This window comes from Macaca thibetana, chromosome 18 (genome assembly GCF_024542745.1).
Source record: "Macaca thibetana thibetana isolate TM-01 chromosome 18, ASM2454274v1, whole genome shotgun sequence".
NCBI lineage: Eukaryota > Metazoa > Chordata > Mammalia > Primates > Cercopithecidae > Macaca > Macaca thibetana.
In genome coordinates, this window is record NC_065595.1 from 64,861,951 (window position 1) to 64,888,859 (window position 26,909).

The 26,909-nt window shown below is 42.1% G+C and overlaps 1 protein-coding gene across 1 annotated transcript in view; it reads right to left on the reverse strand.

Annotated features, from left to right (window-relative positions):
- Positions 1-26,909, reverse strand: part of EPB41L3 (erythrocyte membrane protein band 4.1 like 3) — a 157,905-nt gene that overhangs the window by 97,850 nt on the left and 33,146 nt on the right. Inside the window, 1 exon segment of the mRNA XM_050767433.1 lies at positions 3,201-3,394. Within this exon segment, the coding sequence (XP_050623390.1) occupies positions 3,201-3,394 (194 nt within the window).

Sequence of the window (26,909 nt, forward strand, 5' to 3'; positions counted from 1 at the left end):
GTGAAAGATTGATGTAAGGAAAACTATAAAACTCTGATGAAAAAAATTGAAGACAATACAAAAAATGGAAGGATATTCCATGCTCATGGATTAGAAGACTTAATACTGTTAAAATGGCAATACTACCCAAAGCAATTTACAAATTCAATGGAATCCCTAACAAAATACCTATGACACTCTTCACAGAATTAGAAAAAATGTCCTCAAATTTACATGGAACTACAAAAGACCCCGAATAGCCAAACTCATCCTGACTAAAAAGAACAAAGCTGGAGGCATCACACTACCTGACTTCAAAATTTACTACAAAGCTATAATAATCAAAACAGCATGGTACTGGCATAAAAGTAGACACATAAACAATGGAACAGAATAGAGGATCCAGATATAAATCCACATATACAGCCAACTCATCTTTGACAAAGGTGCCAAGAACATTCAATGGGGAACAGTCTTTTCAGTAAAGGGTGTATGGAAAACTGGATAACTATATGAGACCAATGAAATTAGACCCGTATTTCTCACCATCCACAGAAATCAAATCAAAATGGATTAAAGACTTAAAAATGTAAGACATGTAACTATGAAACCACCAGAAGAAAACACTGGGGAAATGCTCCAGGAGATTGGTCTGAGCAAAGTTTTTTTGTGTATAAGACCTCAAAAGCATCAATCAAAACCAAAATAGACAAATGGGATTACATCCAGCCAAAAAAACTTCTGCACAGCAAAGGAAAAAATTAACAAAGAGCCTACAGGATAGGAGAAAAAAATTGCAAAGTGTCTACCTGACAAGGTATTATTAACCGCAATATCTAAGGAACTCGAACAACTCAATAGTTAGAGAAAATAAAAATGGACAAAAGATCTGCACAGATATTTCTCAAAAGACGACATACAAATGGCCAATAGGTATATGAAAAAAATGCTCACTGTCACTAACTAATCACAAATTAATCACAAATCAAAACCACAACTGAGATATCATCTCACCCCAGTTAAAACAGCATATGTCAAAGAGACAGGCAGTAATAGATGCTGGCAAGGATGTGGAGAAAGGACAATCCTCATAAATGTAAATTAGTACAGCCACTGTGAAAAACAGAATGGAGGTTCCTCAAAAACTAAAAATAGAACTATCATATGATCCAGCAATTCCATTACTGGATATACGTCCGAAAGAAAGGAAATTGATATATAGAAAAGCCATCTGCACTCCAGTGTTTACTGCAGCACCATGCACAGCAGCCAAAATATGAAATCAACCTAAATGCCCATCAACAGGAGAATGAATTTTTTAGAAAGTGGTATATATACACAATGGAATATTATTCAGCCAGAAAAAAGGAATGAAATCTTGTCATCTGCACCCACACGGATGGAACTAGAGGCTGTTATGTTAAGTGAAACAAGCCAAGCACCAAAAGACAAATACTGCATCTTCTCACTCATATGTGGGGACTAAAACGGGATCTCATGAAGATGGGGAGTAGCGGTGACTATCTGAGGCTGGGAAGGATAGGGAGAAGGGTAGGGAGGAGGAGTGATGAAAGGAATTTTAAAAAAATATAAATATATATAATATAAAATGCATATTTTATATAAATATATAAATGTACTTATTATCACTAAACTGTACACTTAAAAAAGATGGTAAGTTTTATATGTATATTTTACCGCAAAAAAAATTTTTTTTTTTGAGACAGAGTCTTGCTCTGTCGCCCAGTCTGGAGTGCAGTGGTGTAATGTCAGCTCACTGAAACCTCTATCTCCCGGGTTCAAGTGATTCTCGTGCCTCAGCCTCCCAAATAGCTGGGATTACAGACGTGCACCACCACTCAGCTAACTTTTGTATTTTTAGTAGAGACAGGGTTTCACCATGTTGGTCAGGCTGTCCCAAACTCCTGATCTCAGGTGATCCGCCCTCCTCGGCCTCCCAAAAGTCCTGGGATTACAGGTGTGAGCCACTGTGCCCGGCCTCAAATTTTTAGTAAGTATAAAATTGAAAAAAAAAAAAAGGCAAATCTGCAAATACTCTAGGTAAAGAAATAAAATAATCAGGTTGCAAATATATAGTTTAACGTTGTGACTTCCAAAGATTTTCACTAATACGCTGATTATATCTCTTCTCTCAACATCTTAGGATTTCTAGTGTGAAACACTTCTGACATATAAGAGGCCAATCACTTGTGGGGACACCAGATTGCTTTACTACATACAAATTGGCATTCTAAAACATTTTGATTCCAGGTTTGAAGTTTTAAGACCAAAGACATTTATATATGGACTTATTCAAGGCCTGCAGGTGAACCATCCTTTAAAGCTTTTAAAAGAAATGCATTATTCCTGACTATTCAAACATGTACAGGGAAAAGAGTTGAAAATATAGATGTGTATAGGGAGGGAAAGACCTACCTGAAGATCTGCTAAAAAACCATGGAATACTATGCAGCTATAAAAAAGGATGAGTTCATGTCCTTTGCAGGGACATGGATGGAAACCATCATTCTCAGCAAACTAACACAGGAACAGAAAACCAAACACCGCATGTTCTCACTCATAAGTGGGAGTCAAACAATGAGAACACACGGACATAGGGAGAGGAACATCACACACTTGGGCCTGTCAGGGGCTGGGGGACTAGGGGAGGGACAGCATTAGGAGAAATACTTAATGTAGGTGATGGGTTAATGGGTGCAGCAAACCACCATGGCACGTGTATACCTATGTAACAAACCTGCACGTTCTGCACATGTATCCCAGAGCTTAAAGTATAATAATGATGATGATGATGATAATAATAATAAAAGCAGATCTGCAACATTAGGCTCAGGGCGATGCCTGGGGAAATGCAAACTCACTCTAGGCCTTAGGCTTGAAAGAGAAAACAACCACAAGCATAATTAAAGCTGTCAGTTTGGTGTCTATCTTTCCTCTAAATCCAGATAGGACCCATAATCTCCAGCCTGGACTTCAGTGAGTTTCAGTGTTTTAATTAAAAGAAGGAGTTACCAGGCAAGGTTGTGGAATGTCATTCACTGAAAGCCTTAAAATAGCATACATTTTCATCTGCCTGGGGCTAGAATGGGAACAAGGGATGACCCCTCATAGCTGCCTCTAGGGCTGAGAGACCAAGGTTAAAGATGATCCTGGAGCAGCTCAGCAAACACGGAGTCATTAGTTTTCTGGCCTGGGCTCACCTCCCTCCGCACCGGGGTGCTGTGCGCTGCAGCAGAGGCGAACTGCTCCAGGGCCTGCTGCTGCTCCTCGCTGGGCGGCTCCGGCACAGGCGCCCCCGCGCGCCCTTGCGCCCCCGCCGCCTCCTGGGGCTCGGCCTCCTGGTCCGGCTTGGATTCCGAGTCTGATCCAGATTCGGTCGTCATGGTTGATTGTTCTGCAAGCAGAAAAAAAAGGGAAGATCAGGTCACTCCGTGCAGCTACCTTCCCTCTGCAAGAAAACTAGGATGCTCACTGTGAACAGCTCAAGAGAACCACAAAGAGAGAGGGAGATGCTACCAAACCCTATCCTATTCCACACACCCGACAGATGACTTGTCAACTTCACCACTGAGATGGGTGCCCACCAGGGGCTCAAAACTAACATTTATCTAGGAGGAAAAGTTGATTTGTAATGATCACAGGCTTTATTCCTATTAGATTTTTGCCACAACATTTAATGTGAAATGACATTAAAGAAATGTCATAATAATGAAGTATCTTATATTCAATTTAAAAAATTTGCTGTATCACCTGCATATATATTTCAATCGCTTGAATGGTTTAATAATGGAAGCACACATTCTTTCTCATTTCCCTCCCCCTCCCTATCTCTACACAGGGGCCCTCCCAACCCCCCGAATCTACAGACACTTCAAGGAACAAATGCCTTTCCCATGTGCTTTCTCCTAATCCAGTTATCCCTCTTTGAGTTAGCAACCGAGCTACAACAGCAGCTTCTTCAGGGACTCAGGATCTGTTCCACTGGCCATAGCTGGAGGGGCACAGGCAGGATCACCTCTCCCTCCCTCCCAAGTTAATTCTCATCTTCTTCCTGGCTTCCCCCTATTTCCCTTGAGTGTTGACGGGTAAGTTTATCTCATATCTCATAAGGAACTCAAACAACAGATCTTAATATATAATAATCTGCTGATACATCCTTTAAAAAGACCTTCTAAAATATGACCATCTTCCCAAAGATTGCAAGTCAAGATGTTTCAGGATTTCGTGCCTCGGTTTCCACACGTGCCAAATGAGGACACTGAACATGATAATACCTAAATAACTTATTTCTTGCTATTACATTTTTCTCCTATTAATAAGATATGCCACTATGTTTTAAAAGCAGATTTTTGCTCTAAGTAGCAAGAGAGCTGCTATTATGCCAAATAGATACCATGTCATTTTAAGCAATTTCTTATCTTAGGTATATGGAATAAGTATCTCAAGTACAAATATTTCATTATTGTCATATAATTTCCTTTCCTAATTCTAATTTTATAGTAAAAATATAAGCAAAGGACTAGTGTAGTGCTTTAAGCAAATTATATAATTGGTATAATATAGAATTGTGCAAAAATAAAACTAGTAACTTCTTAGTTCCTAGCTTCACTATATATATATAAATATATTTAATAATTTGAAGAAAAAGGGAACATCACAAATACCAATCTAGGTTATAAACTAAATGCTATATCTGTGTTTTCTATTTAGGATTACTTTCACAATCACCAGATATTCGTTCTGTTGAATAAAAGAGATGTATCAATTTGGCATGTGCTTAGTTGCCCGAAGCATATGTAAATATCAAGTCCAAATACAGAGAAAGGTAGTGAGGCAAATAAAATGAACAGACTTTCTTTTTTCCTGTTATAATACATTTTAGATTTTCAAGCAAATCTTAAAAGTAAATATTATATTCTCTTTTGTATGCTTATCCCGGAAAATGGCCTAAATACATAGAGAAAACAGTGGAGGAGGAGGAAAGGTCGTGGGGCGCTGCAGAATTTGGAGCCTTTGATCAAATTCCATCTTTTGGAAGGGAAAGAATTAGCTTTAATAGTCAATTCAACGCACCAAACACTTACTGAGTACCAAATATAAGCCAAGCACTGCTTGTGGTTTAGAAAAGAGATGCCATCTGTTGTAACCACTACCCCCCATCTCAAGGAGCTCCTAGTCTGTGCTGGAAATATGCTCTCTGGAATCCATGTTCTCCATCTTCTTTTGGTAACTAAGCTTTCAGATTTAGCAGGTGCCCTTCACCCAGCTTGAGACTACAATGAGCTGTGGCTGTGGATTAAGACTGGACCAAGGAGACAACAGAAAAAAAAAAAAAATGCCCTCAATGTTTAGGTCATCTTCAGAAAGACAAAGCCACTTGCCTTAGATTTCCCTTTCCCACTGGCTGGATATGCAGGTCTTAAACCCAATCCTGGACATGTCACATTCAGGGGAATGACAGAGCCACCCGCTCCAGCATGGGTCTCTGGATGACCTCCTGGACCACGACCCACCTACTCTAGACTGTGACGTGAGGCAGAAATCAACAACTTTAGCTTGCATTCATTTGCTCAGGAAATTGCTCATTCTATTTCCTGAGAAAATGAATATCCCATGATTTTAGTGTTATCATCCTAGTCGGGAAACCATTTTGCATCTGCTTTTGTCTTAAATCCAGGACCATCTCCAAAGCAGAGAGCCAGCAGTACACACGCTAAATAAAAATGTAAAATGGATAGAGTCCAACAACCACCTACCAACTATCTAAAGAACAAAATAATGTACCATTATCATCTATGACTATACCATATAATACCTTACCTGCTGTATATCACACAAATCACAGCAGCTCATACCTCAAAATAATCTACTATGCCCTTGTCACGTATTTCCTAGGTGTATTAATTTTCCAGCACTAAAGGCATAATATAATAAATGCAAATCATTGCCGTTTTGGCCAATTTTAATAAAATAAAACTGTCAAGGCTACTGACAGATAAAGTAATAAAACTTTGAAATGAACAGTTTTTTAATGCTGGAATCTCACTAGAATCAATATCTAACTCCACATTTCTCAAAGGACATAAGCTCTTATTATTCCTACAAATAAACCAGTATGGATGGCCTAGATCAGCAAATTCTATTTCAAAACTTGTTTCCTCTTCCCTACCCATATACCAGTGTAAGCAAGCAATAACCTGATTTGTAATGGGAAACTATTATAAACATCTAAATACAATATGTCTGGCTGGGCGCAGTGGCTCACGCCTGTAATCCCAGCACTTTGGGAGGCCCAGGCGGGCGGATCACTTGAGGTAAGGAGTTCAGGACCAGCCTGAACAACATGGTGAAACCCTGTCTCTACTAAAAATACAAAAATTAACCAGGCGTGGTGGTGCTTGCCTGTAATCCCAGCTACTTGGGAGACTGAGGCACAAGAATTTCTTGAACCTAGGAGGCAGAAGTCGCAGTGAGCCGAGATCGCACCACTGTGCTCCAGCCTGGGTGACACAGAGAGACTCTGTCTCAAAAAAATAAATACAAGACAAGACAAGACAATAAAATACGACCAACTTCAACTCATTATTTTAGTAAGTTTATAGTGTGCTCCTTCACTCTTAAACCCAAATGCCAAAACATTTATTTTAAACTAGATTTTCAAGATATTTATACTGCTTTGGTTCTTCTTTTTCTTATACTTATTCCTTGCTTTCTAGGATGGTGCTTGCCATTTAAAATCACAGCCTTCCCTTTCCAACTAACTAAAGACTATTGTTTTCCAAAGTTCCCGTCTCTTCTGATAGGTTCACTTTGCACCAAACTATCTGCCAATTATTTGGGTTACTGGAAGCAAATATCATCACTTGAAATCCCAAATCGAAAGTGATACAAAATGTATTTATGCTTAGTTTTTACTGAAACTGTCCTTTCTTTATACTAAATTTACCTTACAATTGTGTTTTGCTCAGGCTTTAAAGGTTTGGATTCCTAGAAACTCTAAATCCTAAAAGTTGGGGTAAGGACATTCATAAGTATGCTAGGCAGATGGCAAGAGGAGTCCTTAATTTTTTTTAAAGAAACGTAAATCACACTTCAATATGCCTCTCTCAGGAATATATTTATTAAATGAACACCAAAAGAAAAAGTAATGAGCTTCAAAGGATGCCTGTGCAGGTGTGAATGAAATCATCTTCACAATCTCCAACCTAATTCACCTATAAAAAGACGGCCATTGTCATGCATTTTGGGCTTTGATCCTTTTCAGCTCTAATTTTTTATTCCGCAGAAGTAAGAAAAAAAAGTCAGTTAATCCTCATCTTTTCCACTTTTAGAAGTGGCAGCTCTAAAATCTCCATCTCCTAACTAAATGACTGCTAAATTAGTTTCTGTATTCAAATTTACCTACCCCTCTTGCTGACAGGAAAATTCAGTGGCATTTTATTAAAAGACACAAACTAAAGATTTAGTGAAGGAAAATGCTTAATATAAATTGCTGTCATTTATGTGTAAGACAGGATTCCTACAGAATAACAAAGCACTTCATAAAAGAAAACCTCTCCATACCATTTACCTGTCTAACGAGGATATAGGACTCAAATGAACAAACTTTTTAACACCAACCTTTTTTTCTTTTATATTCCAAATGTAAATTTATAGGAGAAGTGGGTCCTACTTAGCGTAAGTATTTGTGACTACTGAGTACTATCCACCAGTCTGCTAAAAACCATCAGTTGCTAGCAAGCTAGAAGACAGTAATATTCTTTGGCCCTTCTACTGAATTTTTTCTAATTGCATGAAAAAAAAAAAAGCCCTAGTATCATCCATCCAAAAAGAAAATTCCCAAAAGAAACCAAACGACCAAATGGTCTCACATTCCACCCTCCTACTCCCTCTAGTAGGGCCCTACCTCTCTACTTTTCTGCGGTGCCAAGCTTCTGGAAGGAATTTTCTTCTCCTGCTGTCACCACATCCTCCCACTCACTCACCCTTCAGTATATTTCTCATAATTCTAGTAACCTTGCTAAGGTGACCATGACCTCCCTACAAGCCAATTAAGCCTAGGTGGCATCGCTTCTCATCTTTCAGTTCTCCAGGTTTGACACCCTCTTGGTTTCCTTCTATCTTTTCTGGCTACTCTTCCTTATTTCCGCTTGTCTCTGCATATCCCATTTCTCATATTCTATTTCTAAACGTCGCAATTCTTTATGAATCCGTCTCACTCTTCAAATCCTCTTTCTTGGAGAGCTCATCCACTTCATTTCAAATATGATGACAATTCCAAATTTTGTGACCTCTCGCTGAGCTTCAGATCCAAAAATGCATCTCTTCTTCTCACTTTTTTACCTGGCTATCTCAGAAGCACCTAAACTGAACATTTTTCCATCCAAACCTGTGATCTCTGCACCACCCCCTGCCTGCTGCCAACCCCCCGATCTGCTTGACTCCTGTCCTCCCCATTGCAGCAGGTGGCCTCCATCTGTCCAGAGGCTCATGCTGGGATTGGGACAGCACTTCCCTCTCTATGCCTAACTCCAATCCACCTCACTCTTGGCAATTTCACCTCCTGAGTTGTGTGTAAAGAAATAGTAGAAGAGGCTGGGTGCAGTGGCTCATGCCTATAATCCCAACACTTTAGCAGGCCAAGTTGGGTGGATCCTCTGAGGTCAGAAGTTCGAGACCAGCCTGGCCAACATGGTGAAACCCCGTCTCTGCTAAAAATACAAAATTAGCCATGTATGTGGTGGGCACCTATAATCCTACCTACTCGGGAGGCTGAGGCAGGAGAATCTCTTGAACCTGGGAGGCAGAGGTTGCAGTGAGCCGAGATTATGCCATTGCACTCCAGCCTGGGTGACAAGACTGAAACTCCATCCCCGCTCCAAAAAAAAAAAAAAAAAAAAAAAAAAAGAGAGAGAAAGAGTAAAAGAAAGAATGGAAGAAGTTCTAGGCAGAGGATTCCAATCAAGCAAAAGCAGAACAGCATGGAGGATCACATGCACTTACTTGCGTGAGGTTACATGGTCTGCTGTGGCAGGAAGGAAGGGGTGCGTGAGAGTGATGAGAGGTGGAGAAGGGACTGAGAGTGAGCCAGACACTGGCAGGTCCCGCAAGGCCGCCTGACCCTCGCTAAGGAGACGTCATCTCATCATCTCGTTGCTCGGTTCATCTGGCAGCCATGGGAATCTCAGAAAGCATTAGCTGGGCTTCTCCATTGTTTCAGCTCAAAGCTAGGCCAAACTCAGAGACCACACAGGCCCTGAAGGGGCAGCAGGGACAAGTTACTCCTCAAAGTACAAAATGGTTAAATTCAGGACTGGTCATTATTAAATATCTTCAAAAAGTTGACAATAAAGGGTTGAGATGCGGGGACAATTCTGACGGTTTGTGAAAAACAAGCTTTTTGGCCATGCTAAGTTCAAATCTTGAAGGCCAATACACCAACTCCTATGGAGCTGACTGACTTTTTAAGATTAGGTAAGAGGCAGAAAGTCAGAATTTTTGTGAAGACATAATAATTCAAAAGTTACTTTCACAACGGCCACTATAAATCTACAAAGAATTACCAACATTCACCAATATGGAGACAAAGATTTCATAACAGCATTGCACATTTACAAATCAGCATTGGAAACTTAAAACAAAAACCAAATGAGACAATAGTAAGGCCACGGGCCCCAGTCCCCTGCTTCAAGGAATGCACATTCAGACAGGTTACCTCAAGAAGCCAGCCAAGCGCCACGCCCAGGGTGTGCGAACACAGCCCAGAGAGGGGCTTTAACCAAGTCTGTGGGGACAGAAAGGATTTTTACAGGAAAGAACCCTTGTCTGATTTAAAAAAAAATCACTAACTTTCAATCTTAAGTTAAATAACTAGTTTTAAACTTTAGACATAAACATCACAGGCTACTTCGGAAAGATAGAAGGGCAATCGGGGATAAGTAAGAGTGCAGGGAGGTACTGTGACAGGGCAGGAAAAATGGGTTCTGGGCCCAACTCTGCCGTTTGCTCTGTGACCTCAACAGAATGTGGCTTCCCTTTCTGTTGTAAAATTCCAAAATTCTAGGATTCCTGAGAACCACAGACACTGTTATATTCACAGCAAGAAATCTCAAGAAATGTTGCTAAGTGAAGACAGATACTACCTGAACCTACTGACAAGGCCCAAGGGCATACAGCTCCGCGGGCGGGCAGCCGCCAGCACTCTAGCGAGCAGCCGACCTCTCCCCACCACGGTGTGGGTCAGGCTGAAGCCTTCATTAACTATTGGAGTCTATTCAAGTTTTATTTAGTTCACTGAAGCAATACTGTACCCAGATAACCTGAAAAAGTTGAAAAAAACGCTTACTTAGTAGATTGGGAAAATCTGGTTTATCTGCAGTAAGCTTTTAGCTTTTAAGTTCAAAAATGTTTAGATCTTCTATGTATGAGCAGAAAAATCAACAAATATAGTTTAGAATATATATCTAGATATGGTGACTAGGGAAGCATCCACCTTACCACTATATGTTCATATTTCCAAATCCAACTGGTACCAAATGCCAGCGTATAAAATTGCCTATGCTTCTGAAATACCAAGAATCTTTGGTTGATCCCACATGTACCCAAATACCTTTTAATAAGCAAAGGAGGCAGCTGATGCCCCTACTCCAGGAAGGGGACCTATGTTAGCAGAGAACTCCAATAGAGTTCAGTGACAGTATTAATAGGAGAGGCAGGGTTCCCCTGGGGGCAAAACTACTTGCAAATTAAGTCTATTGAGGGAGTGGCAGAAGAACCAATTCAAATTCTGTTCTAAGATCTCTGCACTGTGAACACTTTGTCAAAAGCAAGGAAGTTCCCAGACTAGGATTCCTGAACTTCAGAGGTTCAGAAAAGAGGTTCAAACTCTGAGGATCTGAGAGTTTGTTTTGCTGTTTTAAAGGAAAGTGTACATTCAGCAGTGACATGGCTGTACATACTGACAAGGCTTTTTTGCTTTATGTTGGAAACTTATGAATTAACTTAGAAATACTGGCTATATCATTGCTTCATTCATTAATACATTCCTTTAACGAACATTTCCTGAACAGCTGTTCTGAGGCCTAGGGATACATCAAATAAAGATGAACAAGGTCCCTGCTCTAGTGGAGACGACATTCTATTTGGAGGAAAACAAGAAATAAAAAGTGTCAGTTAGAGACAGACATTTTTAAATAACCCAATTAAAGGAAATGGCTGGCTGCTCCAGACTGGATGGTTAGGGAAGGCTTCTCCAAGAAGGAAACATTTAACCAGTGTTGAAATACCAAGAAGAATCTGCCCTATGCAGATACACACAGTGGCGATAAAGCCTGTGACACAGAAGATGACTGCCCAGGCTTGGGCAAGGAATGAAAAGAAGGCTAGGGTAGCTGGAATGCAGGGGTGTGAGGAAGAGGGGTACAAGATAAGGCAGATGTGAGGAGGGGTCAGATCCCATGGGTTTACAGAGCTGGATTTTATTTTAAATGCAGTGGAACATTCTGAGGTGAGGAATGACAGGGTCTTACGGATGCTTTTAAAAGGTCATTCTGGCTTCTGAGTGCAGGTGCAAGGTAGGAGCAGGGGACCCAGTGACGAGGCGATGGCAACAGTCCAGGTGAGGGAAAACGCCAGAGCAAGGCAGCAGGTGAGGGAAGGCAGGCAGGTGGTGGCTGTCCAGCACCCATCAGAAGCTCTGACCGCAGCTTTGGTGAGAGATGAGAAATGCACCAAGCTGGTTAGGAAAAAGCTCCCACAAATGTTAGGTGTCTTAAAACACAGGGATCCCTTGTGGCAAAAATATTGTTTCCAACAGGCCCTAAGGCAGGGAGACTACCAACGAACAAGTGTCAAGTTTCGACAATTATTCTTCTAGGCTGAATGCTCCATAACCTTTAACGTGGGAAATCATTCGTGAACCCGGTATCATCAGCAATACTTCTAAAAATCATCCAGTTCAGGCGAAAAGTAATACCAGCCTTCATTTATAACGGATATATTCCTGTGGTTTAAGTGACAGCTCCAGTCTTCCGAAAAAGCAAATTTAAAACAGATTAACATGTAGAAGTTTGGCCTCTTGAGTAGAGAATATGCTTCTAGACTTCATCTGAGAACCCAACTAATGGATAAATGAAAACTGCACTTACACGTTTGTTTCGACATAATCTGGCAGAGAATTTTAGTCTCCATGACATTTTTACATGACTATCACTGATGCCATCGTTATCAGAAACTTGCTTTTAAAGTTTCTATGTGGTCTACACAAGAATTCTGTTAGTGCTATTAGTCTACAAGTGAATCCTGCCTTGCCCTGGGTTGGACTTAGAAAGAACCACCTCACTAAGCACAGGGCAGTGTTTCCCACGACATACACTTTTTCACTTGACAAGCATTTTCACATATTGTTCTAAACATGGCAGAAATACTTTAAAGAGTTGTTCACAAGATACGAAACTGCTAAAAAAATTTTTTTCCAGGAGTTAACACAAATATTTCAATTGAGCTTCCTGATAGCTGTGCTTAAAATAGTTCATCAGTGCTCTCTATCATTAAAATGGAGCTGAGATGGCCAGGCGCGGTGGCTCACGCCTGTAATGCCGGCACTTTGGGAGGCCCAGGTGGGTGGATCACCTGAGGTAAGGAGTTCAAGACTAGCCTGGCCAACATGGTGAAACCCCATCTCTACTAAAAATACAAATATCACCCAGGTGTGGTCGCGGACACCTCTAATCCCAGCTACTTGGGAGGCTAAGTAATGAGAATCGCTTGAACCCGGGAGGTGGAGGTTGCAGTGAGCTGAGAATGCGCCTCTGTACTCCTGCCTGGGCAACAAGAGAGAGACTCCATCTCAAAAAAAAAAGAAAAGGAAAAAAAGAAATGGACTTCAGAATTGATGACATCATTTCCCTTAGCAAAGGCATCCCCACAACAGCATCTTTGAGGTTTTAAGCAAAAAAATTAAATCAAAATGGACATTTCAGAGCATCAATGATATACATAAGAACAAAAGTATTCAGCACTTATGGTAAACTGAATCCTGGAGTGAGTGAATAAACTAAATATAGCAACTATTTTCTCCATTTTCTGTTAACCATAAATCACCCTTTGTAAGGAAGAAACCGCATTGTGCCCTCAATGTACCAGGCATAATTTAAATACTGCATATTTGCTTCTTAACTAAACTTTAAACAAATCTGATCATATCCTCCCTAATGGTTCCCTAAAAGAAAAGCTGTGTGTCTAAAATGCACAGGATCTTCATGAGTTTGACAGAAATAATTCTCTGTAAGCCATGTGTGATGGTGTGATTACTTTTTAGTTAAATGGGGATGACGCCTGAGAACATAAAGGAAGCTGGTCACTCGGAAGACACAGGTGGGGGTGTTAAACACCTCCCTTCTGCTCTCTGCACGCTCAGCTCACCTCAACAGGACAGGGGTTAAGCCAGGTTAGTGAACAACTCGTCTAAGTCACAGGATAAGGTACACAGCATCGAGAACTAAATCTGAGTTCTGCCACCAATAACAGAGCTGTTTCTCCCACACAAGTCATGTACGTTGGTATGCTATAAAACCTACTCCTCCCCTCTATTCCTCTTTCAGAAATGGGCAATCTATCAAAGGTATTGCTTTATGGGATCATCTGCAATTGCATGTTGCCAATATGCCATCTTATCCTTTTACTTACTGTAAGTCAAATATTAATTCAAATTTTTAAAAAGTTATACTTTGTTTTGGCCGGGCGCGGTGGCTCATGCCTGTAATCCCAGCACTTTGGGAGGCCAAGGCAGGTGGATCACGAGGTCAGGAGATGAAGACCATCCTGGCTAACACAGTGAAACCCTGGTTCTACTAAAAAAATACAAAAAAATTAGCCGGGCGAGGTGGCGGGCGCCTGTAGTCCCAGTTACTTGAGAGGCTGAGGTAGGAGAATGATGTGAACCCGGGAGGTGGAGCTTGCAGTGAGCTGAGATCGTGCCAGTGCACTACAGCCTGGGTGACAGAGTGAGAGTCCGCCTCAAAAAAAAAATTATATTTTGTTTTACAGACTATCTTCCCTGCTAAATACTTACTGTGTGTATATATATAACATTACAACACCAGTGTCTTCCGTTGCTAAAAAACGTAAATCTAGTGTGAATGTTTAAGATTCTGTCATTCTGTCACAGGTTGACATTTATTCTCGGGAAACAAAAAATAAACGCTCACTGTTGTTTCTAGAGAAAACATGAATGGCACTGAGTCTGCTTTTCGAGACCCAACAACTCGTAACTTTCCACTATGGTGGCTTCAAGCTTTAAAGCAGACTGAGCCTACATTGTAATCAGCTACAATTTTGAAGCTGTTACTAGTGGGAAACCTCAAATTGATAAGAAATCAGTACCTTTCAAGACATAAATGTCCAACCCTGTTGAAAATTTCCAAGCATTCCTTTGCTAAAATCAAAAGAGGAGAGAAAAGAAGGTAGCATATTTTCTCTATATTCTTCGCCAATTCTATTCAGAGAAGAAGTTATTAGCAAAAAGATATCTTTGGCACCTTAATTCAGGAGCATATTTTTCTATTACCCAACATCTGACTCTGCATCTGTGAGAAAGGAGGTGTGAACCACAGAGAGCGCATAAATTAAAACAGAGTCAGACTCTTTGTACAGTCATCCACCACCAAAGAAGAGCTCTCCAACTCCTTCTGAAATGGGTCCCTCTTTCACAGAACCACTCATTTTAAAAATAGGGAAAAGGTTATGCCAAAAATTCCAACTTCATACCTTAGTGAGGGGGCAGTATACCTTCTACTATCTGGGGATATTTGACGAAGAATCCACGGTTCAGGTTTTTCTTTGTAGGTGCCAATACCACAGGGCAAAGGACAGAGAGAACAACAAAAATGGCTGTCTCAAAATGACCTGGGCACAAATAATCTGTGCTTCTAATTCCCTGTCTGTCCAGGAGAATTCTGCATACAAATAGACCCTAAACAAATAATGAATGAATGAACAGCCTGTGTTTCTGCATCTCATGAATGTAACAGTACAGTACAGTACTTATTTCTAGGAGCCCTGTAAATTCATACGAACAGCAGAACAAGGAGTTGCCCTGGACATTTTCTGTAACTGCACATGTCTCAAGGCTTTTATCTCTGTGGTTAGCTCCTAATGATAAGCTTCATGCAGGTCCCCAAAACTAGTCACTGTAAGCACGTGTGGTGAGAATGAGAAAGAAAACAAAGGAGGGGGAGTAGGACGTTCTGGGGACCCAGGAAGGCAAGCAGCCTGTAAATATTTGTATCTTACCTTTGAAAGGAGTCCCAGGCGGTGAGTACCAAAGACTCACACAGCATGAATAATGTTTGATCAAATCAATAAAGAAACAGGGGAAAAAATCACTTCTATCACTACAGAAAATAAAATAGAAAAATTCCAGGTATTCTATTATTGTTTCTATTTAATACTTATAAAATCATACAAAGTAAAAATTAGCAGCCTGGGGGTCATTAAATATTTAAATGAATGAATGACTGAATGTATCAGTTTCATTTAAACTAAATGTGTCCTAAGTCACAAGTCTACAAATGATGTCTTGGGAAATGGGATCCAATTCAATCTGACCCCTGAAGCCCCTTGGCTGTTTTGTGGTACATGGCACTGAACAGAAATGAACACCAATTAATAGCTTTCAACTCTCCCTCGTATAGAATATGCTAAATTTGATCAGTTACCCACTCCTTTCGATCTCAACGTTTTCTAGGCCATTTCTGTAGCCCAAAGCCAAATTAATGGAATTTGGTTTTCCCTACAGTTCTATATCATTGACTTTGTTGCCCCACAATTAATTAAGCATTCACAACAGAATTTATCACAATTCTTACAGAGGGAGGAAATGGAGGACTCTTTTGGCATTCTTGGAGAGTCTGACAGACTGTTGGCTTTTTTTTTTTTCATCCTTCAATACAAATGTGAGGCCAAGTGTTTAATAATTCTGTTTTTACTGTAATGCATCCACTTTTATCTCTTCACCAGCAATGGATGGAGACTACAAAGAATGTTCTTTCAAAGGTCTCCCTGGCACACAAATGAGTCGCCTGAAAGCAGTGCCTCATCAAGTTCTCTGAAGGTGCTGATAAGAGGATTCCTTACTCCAGGGCTGTTCACTGTGGGCCTGTAGCACTGAAAGGGCTCCCCATTTGTGCGTTGAATACTCTGTTATGGAAGCTGTAAGAGACAGCTGGCTCAGCCACCATCTTCCCTCCTGCCTCCTGCCTCTGAGGTGGCTCAGTAGATAAAAGGACCACCTTGTGGTTGGGGCTGCCTTCTGATACGCTAACTACGGGAGTTGAATGTCCCACACAATAGTCAAAAACGACAGAACAGCTACAGGTGTGATGTTCCATTTTAAATTCTTTGTCTCCAGTGGGCAACTAAGCCAATAAATAGCTCTTTCAATTTTTGAATCCACATATTTCCAGTTCAAAGGGGATTAACTCAGAAATAAATTTGAAAAAACTGAAAGGCTGAAATGCAGTTCCTCTTTTAAATTTTTTTATAGGTTCTTTGTGTCTAGGTATTTTTTTAAGGTTTAATCACAGCAAACCCTGCTTCACTTTGTATACTGATAACTTTTTTAATTACTGTAGTTTTCACAATGAAATTAGTTTTAAATCCTTTAGCTCATCTATTTAAAATGAACACAAAGTAAATCTGTCTAAGTGGAAGCTTTATATGTGGTAAGAAGCTACACTAATTCCTTATTTTAAACTCTTCTGTTTGGAGGGTTCCTCAAACATGCATGGAAAGGGGTGTTTGCTCCTCTAAAGTAGACCTTGGCAAAGAACTGGGTCCAGAAGAGAAGAAGCTGAAAAGGAGGGGTGCTGCTCGAAGCAAAACGGAGACTGAGAAGAGTGGACAACACTGGTCCCAACACATTTTCCCAGGGAGCTATGTCTGTTCTGGAAAGTGTCACAAGTTTGGGGCTAGGTGAGAGCTTCCTGGGCCCCTACTTGAGTTTCTGACCTAAAGTAGGAAAAAGGAGGATACAGAGGAAGACAGATCAAACTATTGCCTGAGACAGGAAGGTAGTTCTGTAGGAGGGAAAAGGTGAGCTACCATCAGAGGCCAGACAGCTGGAGAGGGTAGCACTAGCCACCGACCCTGGAGAGGCTGCAGATTAAGCCCACGGTTTTCAACATCCAGACCCACCAGAAAAGACAGACTTCAGTGATAAGTCAAAATGTCAAAGAGTGATCATCTCTGGACAGTTGACTCACTTTTTTAGATTTTCTACAAAAGTACTATTTTTGTGATTAGGAGAAAACAAACCAAGAAAGTATCTCTTCTTAGAGATGAATGGTAGTCAAAGTTATATTTATTACTTTTTTAAATACTCTTTTGGCTAAGTGGTCATTCTACTGTTTTAACTTAGTTTTTTATAGAAAAAAATAATTCTAATATAATTTAATACATCTGAAATACACCTAAGTATTCATCCTACTTTAACGTAACTGGATGCCACTATTCAGCAAATGGACCAAAACCAGTTAAGATTTAAGGTTTGCAGAGGATGAAACTCAGACCACTTGGAGCAAAAGCATCTGGACTGCCCGAGAAAAAACACATTCTGAAGTTCAGGTGTACAGAATCTCCAGGGCACACACGCCTGGGTTCCACTCCCACCAGTTCAGACAGTGTCTCTGACGGAAGGCTCCAGGCACAGGTAATTTTTACAAGCTACAGTAGGATTCTAAAATGCAGCTCGGAATGACAGTGGTAAGCTCTCATTATCTGCACTTTTAATAAGCACACAGGTGATTCTTCCACAAACTAAAGTTTGCCAACCACTGGCCCGTCTCCACCCCAAAGCTACTGAATAACTGCATTTGAAGACAGAAATGACAAGGAGAAAACAAAAGACCATTGGCGCTAGTTAAGGCTCTCAATTTGTGCATATTTTGATTACTATGACAACATGGTGCAGCAATCTTAATGCTTTTTTGCGTTCCATAGATGGATACGTCATTTTGTTTTTCTGGTTTATTTGGAAGGCGTATGCTGACTACATTCTTGAATTTTAAGATCTTAAATTTAATAAGATGCAGTACTCATATCAAGCTGTATTTCACGACGGAGATATTTTTCCATCTCAGTCATGCTCAGTCTCTCCTGAGAAGAATATGAAGTAATCATATGTGGTAAGGATATTCTCCACATATATTAGTAACGATTATTGCGGAAAACATCTTAGTTCCTCTTCTTCCCAAAGAAGTGCCTCCCTTTAATTGGAATAAGCTTGCCATTGAGGAGAACAGGAGAGAAAGAGAGAGAAGCCTGCACAGGAAATGGGGAATCATAGAACTCTGCTAATGATAATTCCCAGCTACCTTCAGTTTCAGCCTTAGTGACAACTCCAATCTGGACACCTATCCAGACCATACCCAGGGCTTTCAATTCAACTCCACAAATACTTGCTGAACACTCAACCCTGAGCTGGGGACTTGGTCATCTAACAGATTTTTTTAAAATTTCTTTTCCCCAGGTAACTTCTAGAACCTAAGAAATTTTATTTTAGAAAGCCTTCACAATCCAATCTCTTATTTACTCAATCCTGAATGTCAAGAAAATCTGTTCAATTATCTTCTCATAGTATCTTCACTGTATTCTTTTCACCCAGGCAGCCCTGTTGAGCTTTTCAGAGTCACACAGGAGTGGGACCGGCAGTGAGTCCAAAGAGATTTCAAGGGCCATTCACCAAATTCAGTCTATGATATACTTTACCACAACTAGGGACTAGGAACCCAGCGTTTTTACAGCTTGAGAAACACTGGTTGGAAAGAGTATAAAAGAGTAACCAAACAGGGCCGCAGATGAGCATCTGCTCTATTGTTTTCTACTGGCATTCCTCTCCAGCTGGGTCCCAGCAGCTGTGGAATCGACAAGCTATTTCTTCCTAAGAAATGAAGTATTTTCAGTTGTCCCCCATCACTGACTTCTCCTCCATACAACAGTAAAGGCAACCACAGGTGTCCTCAGCTATTCCTGATTCCCAAGCCTCATCACACGAGCTTCAACAGTCATGAATGACCCAATGAGCTGCAGTGCTCCAGGTGCTGCGTGAGCTTCTAAGTCTCCAATGCCCTTGAACGTGCTATGCTGCTTCTGTGTTTAGAAGCCCCCAGTCCGCCCATTTCCCCAAGCACTCTCACTCTATACTTCAAAGCTCGCTCCAACACCACCTTCACTCAGAAGTCTTGCCCAAGTTCCCTCTGCCCCATAAAATGGTCTCCTCCATCCACCGCAGGCATATGTATCCCTATGACCATGCATCTGTCATTCTGCCACCAGACCTAAGAGTCTGAAGGACAAGTGCGGGATTTTCTTTTCTGTTGACTAAAAGTCTACATCAAACCTATGATGTCCAAAAGTGAACACCTGAAGTTCTCCCCAAATCAGGGCATCCCTGAGTCTTCCAGAATAGTCAATCAATCCATCCTCCCAGAGTCTGAAGCCAAAGAAAATACAAATCAACAAAAACATCAAAAAGTAACTTTTTCTCATGCACCACGTGATTCTTCAGCAAATTCTGTGGCTCTACCTGCAGAATATCTCCAGAATGTGATCATCTCATCACCTCTGCACCTTTGCCTCTGCCCCTCCTCACCACACTTCCACCTAAACCCCTGCCTCCCACACCTACATCTCCTCTCTGCCCTCCACACCTTCACCTCTTATCCTCCCCACCATACCTTCACCTCCACCCCTTCCCTCCACACCTTCACCCCTACCCTCCACACCTTCACCTCCATCCCTACCCTCCACACCTTCAGCTCTTATCCTCCCCACCATACCTTCACCTCCAGCCCTACCCTCCACCCCTTCACCTCCACCCCTACCCTCTACACCTTCAGCTCTTACCCTCCCCACCATACCTTCACCTCCAGCCCTACCCTCCACCCCTTCACCTCCACCCCTACCCTCTACACCTTCAGCTCTTACCCTCCCCACCATACCTTCACCTCCAGCCCTACCCTCCACACCTTCATCTCCATCCCTTCCCTCCACACCTTCACCTCCACCCCTACCCTCCACACCTTCAGCTCTTACCCTCCCTACCCTCCACACCTTCACCTCCACCCCTACCCTCTACACCTTCAGCTCCACCCCTACCCTCCACACCTTCACCTCCATCCCTACCCTCCACACCTTTAGCTCTTACCCTACCCATCATACCTTCACCTCCAGACCTACCCTCGACACCTTCACCTCCACTCCTACCCTCCACACCTTCATCTCCACCCCTTCCCTCCACACCTTCACCTCCACCCCTACCCTCCACATCTTCAGCTCTTACCCTCCCCACCATACCTTCACCTCCACCCTTTCCCTCCACACCTTCACCTCCACCCCTACCCTCCACACCTTCAGCTCTTACCCTCCCCACCATACCTTCACCTCCAGACCCACCCTCCATACCTTCACCTCCACACCTTCAGCTCTTACCCTCCCCACCATACCTTCACCTCCAGACCCACCCTCCATACCTTCACCTCCATACCTTCAGCTCTTACCCTCCCCACCATACCTTCACCTCCAGACCCACCCTCCATACCTTCACCTCCACCCCTACCCTCCACACCTTCAGCTCTTACCCTCCCCACCATACCTTCACCTCCAGACCTTCACCTCCACACCTTCATCTCCATCCCTTCCCTCCACACCTTCACCTCCACCCCTACTCTCCACACCTTCAGCTCTTACCCTCCCCACCATACCTTCACCTCCAGACCCACCCTCCATACCTTCACCTCCACACCTTCAGCTCTTACCCTCCCCACCATACCTTCACCTCCAGACCTTCACCTCCACACCTTCATCTCCATCCCTTCCCTCCACACCTTCACCTCCACCCCTACCCTCCACACCTTCAGCTCTTACCCTCCCCACCATACCATCACCTCCACCCTTTCCCTCCACACCTTCACCTCCACCCCTACCCTCCACACCTTCAGCTCTTACCCTCCCCACCATACCTTCACCTCCAGACCCACCCTCCATACCTTCACCTCCACACCTTCAGCTCTTACCCTCCCCACCATACCTTCACCTCCAGACCCACCCTCCATACCTTCACCTCCACACCTTCATCTCTTCCCCTCCCCACCATACCTTCACCTCCAGACCCACCCTCCATACCTTCACCTCCACACCTTCAGCTCTTACCCTCCCCATCATACCTTCACCTCCACCCCTTCCCTCCACACCTTCACCTTCACCCCTACCCTCCACAACTCACCTCCATCCCTACCTTCCACACCTTCAGCTCTTACCCTCCCCACCATACCTTCACCTCCAGCCCTACCCTCCACCCCTTCACCTCCACCCCTACCCTCCACACCTTCAGCTCTTACCCTCCCCACCATACCTTCACCTCCAGCCCTACCCTCTACCCCTTCAGCTCCACCCCTACCCTCCACACCTTCAGCTCTTACCCTCCCCACTATACCTTCACCTCCAGCCCTAACCTCCACACCTTCACCTCCACCCCACCCTCCACACCTTCAGCTCTTACCCTCCCCACCATACCTTCACCTCCAACCCTACTCTCCACCCCTTTACCTCCACCCCTACCCTCCACACCTTCAGCTCTTACCCTCCCCACCATACCTTCATCTCCACCCCTTGTCTCCACACCTTCACTTCCAACACTACCAGCCATAACTTTACCTCCTCCCCTCCCTGCCACACCCTCACCTCTGCCCCAGCCTACCCCGCCACATTACTTCCACCACTAGCCATCACGCCTTCTCCTCACCTACCACCTCGCTATCCAGTAACTGCTTGCCCAGTTACTCCAGTGTACCTCCCAACTGGTCTCCCTACCTCTGCACTCTCTGTACTGTGTTTTTCACACAACAGTCAGGTTGATCCTTTTATAATATGAATAAAAACATGTTACGTCTCGGCTCGAAATCTTCCAATGACTCTGCGTTTCCCTTAGAGTACGCTCCACTGTCTGGATACGCTGGCCTGAAAGAGCGCTACTCCAACGCCCTCCTCATCTACTTCTGTTCCCTTCTCAGCGTCCTCTCCACCACTCCTCCCACCCAAGGCCTCTACATTTGCTATTCCTGCCTGGAACATATGTCTTCCTTGGCTTACTCACCGACACTGTGTTCATGTCTTTGCTCAGATTCTCCTTCTCAGCAAGGCCTTCCCTGTCTACCCCTCCTGGCTCTGTCCCCCTTTCCTGCCCCTTTTCTCCGTAATACCCATCACCAGTCCAATATACTACCTACTTCAGTTGCTGACTTTGGTTTTTACTGTTTCCTCCCATCAGAGGCTCTAAGCCCCAGGAGGCGGGGGATTTTTATTTATCATATCCCCTCTACTGCATCCCCGGCGTCTAGAATAGTGTGTGGCAGGTAGTGGGTGCTCAAGGAGTATCTGCTGAATGTAGGAACTCAGCTTTGGGATTCCAAGCCCTTCAATCCTAAGTGTCAGGCACTTGGCAGGTCCTCATTAGATTATGTTTGCTGAATAAGGGCACCCAACGGCTATATCCTTAAAAAGATAGTTTTAAGTTGTGCTTTGTATTACAGGTAATTTCTGGACAAAATAACATGATAATAAACAAATTTACAAAAATTATTAGAATCATTTTTTTATAAGGACAGTCCAACCTAGTGAAAAGTGCATAGTCACTGATGTCAGACAGACATGGGCGAGAATTCTAGCCCTACTACCTATTAATTGTGCATTTAAAATGAAACAGGCAAACATGTCTTTATTATTGAGAAAAGCACTTGGAGAACGACCCATCCATTCTAAATCCTGACCCTGATGTTCCCTATTTTATCTTCCTCATGAATGAGGCTCTGCTATAGGCAGACTACTGCTTGTCTTAAAACTAAAGAGAGCACATTAAAACACACACACCCCACACACACACTCCACACACTCACACACACAGACACACAGAGCAACCAATCGATATTTAAAACACGGATGTTATATCCAGGAAGCATAATATAAACTACCTAGCTTATAATTAGCAGTAAGCAACTTGATATGAGCCTTGTCTTTTTCAAAGAGGATTAACAGTAAAAGCCAAAAGCACATTATTTAAGATATTGAGACATTAATAAATGCCATTTATCACTGTTGCCAATTGGTATCAGTTACCAATCTCCTACAAAGTGATGACATCTAACAGATTATGTTCAGAGTTAGCTGTGTCCCTTACCAACTGCGTGAATTTAAATTATGTATACTCTCTAAAAATCAATTTGTTTCCGTTGAAAAATGTAGATAAAATATCCAATCTTATCACTGTTGAGTACATAGCATTAATATAGTACAACACACATTGGAGGCATTCAATAAATGGGCCATCATTATTTTTAAACCAGTAGAGCTATTCTTTTTGTTACTATCTCCTGGCTAGAATTTATTCCAGCATTAAAAAAAGAAAATGAACAGCTTGTTAAAATTGAATGATGATTTGGACCAAGTTCCTTACAACTTATGAAATATTACCCTCTCTTTTAGAGCTTTCTAGGCCTTAAGATCACAAATGCTAATAAAATCATAATGAATAAACCAAATTAAGGAACAGGTTGAACTCTCTCCTTGCCACTCTGTCAGAAGAATAACAGTAGCATCTATCACTTTTGTGCACTTGTCATTTCCAGTAACGTGCTTACACGAACTCCACTGAAAATCTGAGCTTGGGAGATAATTATCTTACCCCAGGACTTTCTCACGAGGGGGATAAGGGAAAGGGAATTCAGACAAAGGTTATGGGGGACAGTGATGCCCTTGGTTAGCCAGAAAGACAATGAAAATAAATTTTCTTGGCATAAAGGAACCACAAGTATAAAATAATAATTACCAGAGCTATTTCTTATCTGATACTATAAATACTTCATCTTCTTCATTTAGCTTCTAAAAGACATGATAAAACAACAACAACAAAAAATCTTTACTTTCCAAGCTGTGTTTTTCCCCTGGTGATGGGGACAAAAGGGAATGATTTACTATTAGTATAATTTATATATTAACACTGTCCAACCAAAAAGAAGACACAGTTTCCACTGAACTATCTCTGTTTAATGCCAAAACTTTTGCAAAGTATTCCTTTCCTATTTTCCAAACACATTTGCTCATTCCTTATTACCATGTATCTGCTTCTTATGTGTAAGAATCTAACAAGAGGCCGGGCGCGGTGGCTCACGCCTGTAATCCCAGTGCTTTTGGAGGCCGAGGCAGGTAGATTACGAAGTCAGGAGTTCGAGACCAGCCTAGCCAATGTGGTGAAACCCTGTCTCTACTAAAAATACAAAAAATTAGCTGGGCACGGTGGCACGCGCTGGTAGTCCCAGCTACTCAGGAGGCTGAGGCAGGAGAATCACTTGAACCTGGGAGGCAGAGGTTGCAGTCAGCCAAGACTGTGCCACTGCACTCTAGCCTGGACAAGAGAGCGAGACTCTGTCTCAAAATAATAATAATATTAATAATAATAATAATAATGATAAAAGAATGTACTAAGAGTACCAGCTATTTGATGTGTCCATTATTTAAGTCTGGTAGCAACACCCAGACCAGTTAAGCACAGATTATACATAAACATTTTAAAAGGCAGCAAACTTTGCTTAATTGTGAGAACAAAGACAATCTTTAGGGATTTGTAATCAGTGCCATCTGCCTGGGAGTGCTGAGCAGTCTCTCATGAAAGTGTTACAAGCCCAATGCAGCAGAGGCCAGTCGGGAAAACACCCTTGAAGGTAATAAAGCCAACAGTTTCCATCATCAGACACTGGCATAATGCTGAGAAACTGTTCATAAACATTCAAACTGGTTTTGCTCTTGCCTAAGAAAATGTTTTTAACAGAAAAGAGTTCCTTTCAGGATTTCCAAGAAGAGAAAATAAACCAAAGAACACAAGGTGGCCAGCCCCCATGGCAGAGGAGGGCTTGGGACCTCACCTGGCCCAAACAACACCCTTTCAACCTCGGAGGTGGGTATTCACTTTCTTGAGTTGGAGAACTGCATCTTAAAGAACCACACTAAGACGTCCATTCCTGGTGAACACCAACTAGCTCATCAGAGGTGTCAGCAGCTGCCTGTGGGTAGCAAGGTCCTGGGAGAATAGAGTTAAACGTGGTAGGAAGAATAAAAGGTTTGAAATTTAAATGAGAGTAGAAACATTAATCTTCCTATTTCACAGTTTGGTACTTTAGAATCACACTAATCTAAAAGGAATCGAAGGAGATCAAAAGGTAAGTCGGCTAGCCCCAAACTGCATCTGCTCAAACCAAAAGCACAGGCTTCACACAAAGAAACCATGAAACCAGAGTTAAATTGCTCTGCTTACTTTTGCCAAAGCACCTTAAGTAAATTCCTGCCGATAGGGTTTATGTTGTTTTTGCTATCATTCTGCTGTGTTTGGGTGTATAATTTTCTTTATAATCATTCACTCATTTAATCTATCATACAGTAGCATGCATATGCTACGTGCTAGGTCCCAAGGATAGGAAAATAGGAGACTCTGTTATCTCGTTTGCAATTTTACTACTTTTGATCTTTATCACTGAACAAGTTACACACGACGATCATTAAAATAGCTAAACACAAGCAAATGAGTGATTTACAACTAACCACCAAATTACAGCCAGGTTGGGAAGAACCTATACTCCTAGAACACACACTGACACCATATTACAGATGCAGTAATTTAATATGGAAACCAGGGAAAGCTGGTATTGCAGAATCAGTTTAACACTTGAGGGCTTGTACCTCTGAGAAAGAGCTTTTCATTTGAAGAAAGATGTTAATGGGATATCACTTTGTAGATACTGTGATTTTGTTACTAAACTAGTATCAATGACCCAGGGAACATCTGCATCCGAAGGCATTCTGGTCTGCTAACAGGCCCATGACTACACTTAGTAATGGGAAGTCTGCATGATGAGTGGGCCAGAAAGTCCCAACTTTCTTCCCTAAGGACCCAAGTATAGCATCATTCCTTACATGAAACCAAGCTGCATCCCCAGGCAGCTGTAGATCCTCAATCTTGGCTGGAGTATGGTAGGTGGAACCACATAACATTTACCTAATAGCCCTATGATCTCAGCTGAGGTGAAAAAATAAATATGTAGGAGACTGACAGGCAGGGCTGGGTAATGTTTTCAAAATCACTTAGCATCCCGAATGCACAATCTGAAAAATCAGAGCAAACCAGTAGTTCAGTAGTGAAGGCCAGTGGGGTATGTATGGGGAACATAAATGTGTGGCTTTATTTCTGGACTATCAATGCTATGCCAGTGGTCTATATTATCCTGTGCCTCATTCTTGGAACGTGTGCGGCACTGTGTAGACCCTGCCCAGCCTGACCATGGGCTCTTCCTCAGCAGAGAGCAACAGTTTTTATGTTATTCTATCCTAATGCCTAGCACATAGTTCGCATATTTCTTCCGTATATATTCAATGAATAATCTAGTTGTTTTATTTTAAAGTATACCCCATCACTCTCAAATTTTATCTGGTAAAATTATTAAATCTACATCAATATTTTTTATCTTAAAAGCCAGCTCTATCTGCCTACTTATTTAGGAGAGGAATAAAGGAGGAATAAAAATTTGTTGTAGGCAATCAGTTAAAAAAACAAAAGGGGAAACTTTGAAATAATTAGACAGTACTTGTGTACTGTCCCTTTATTCAAGTGGGAAATAACTGAGCTCCTCAACCAGTGGGAATTCCAGAAACTCCGGAATACCTGTTATGCAGTGAAAGTGCAAAGAACAAAGTCATTTGTTTGACCAAAGACCTTCATTCCCAATTAACCAGACGCAGACAACAGATTATCATCCACAGGCCTCCCACTTCTTCCTGCCTGCAGTGAACTTCTGGTGAGTTTGATCTGC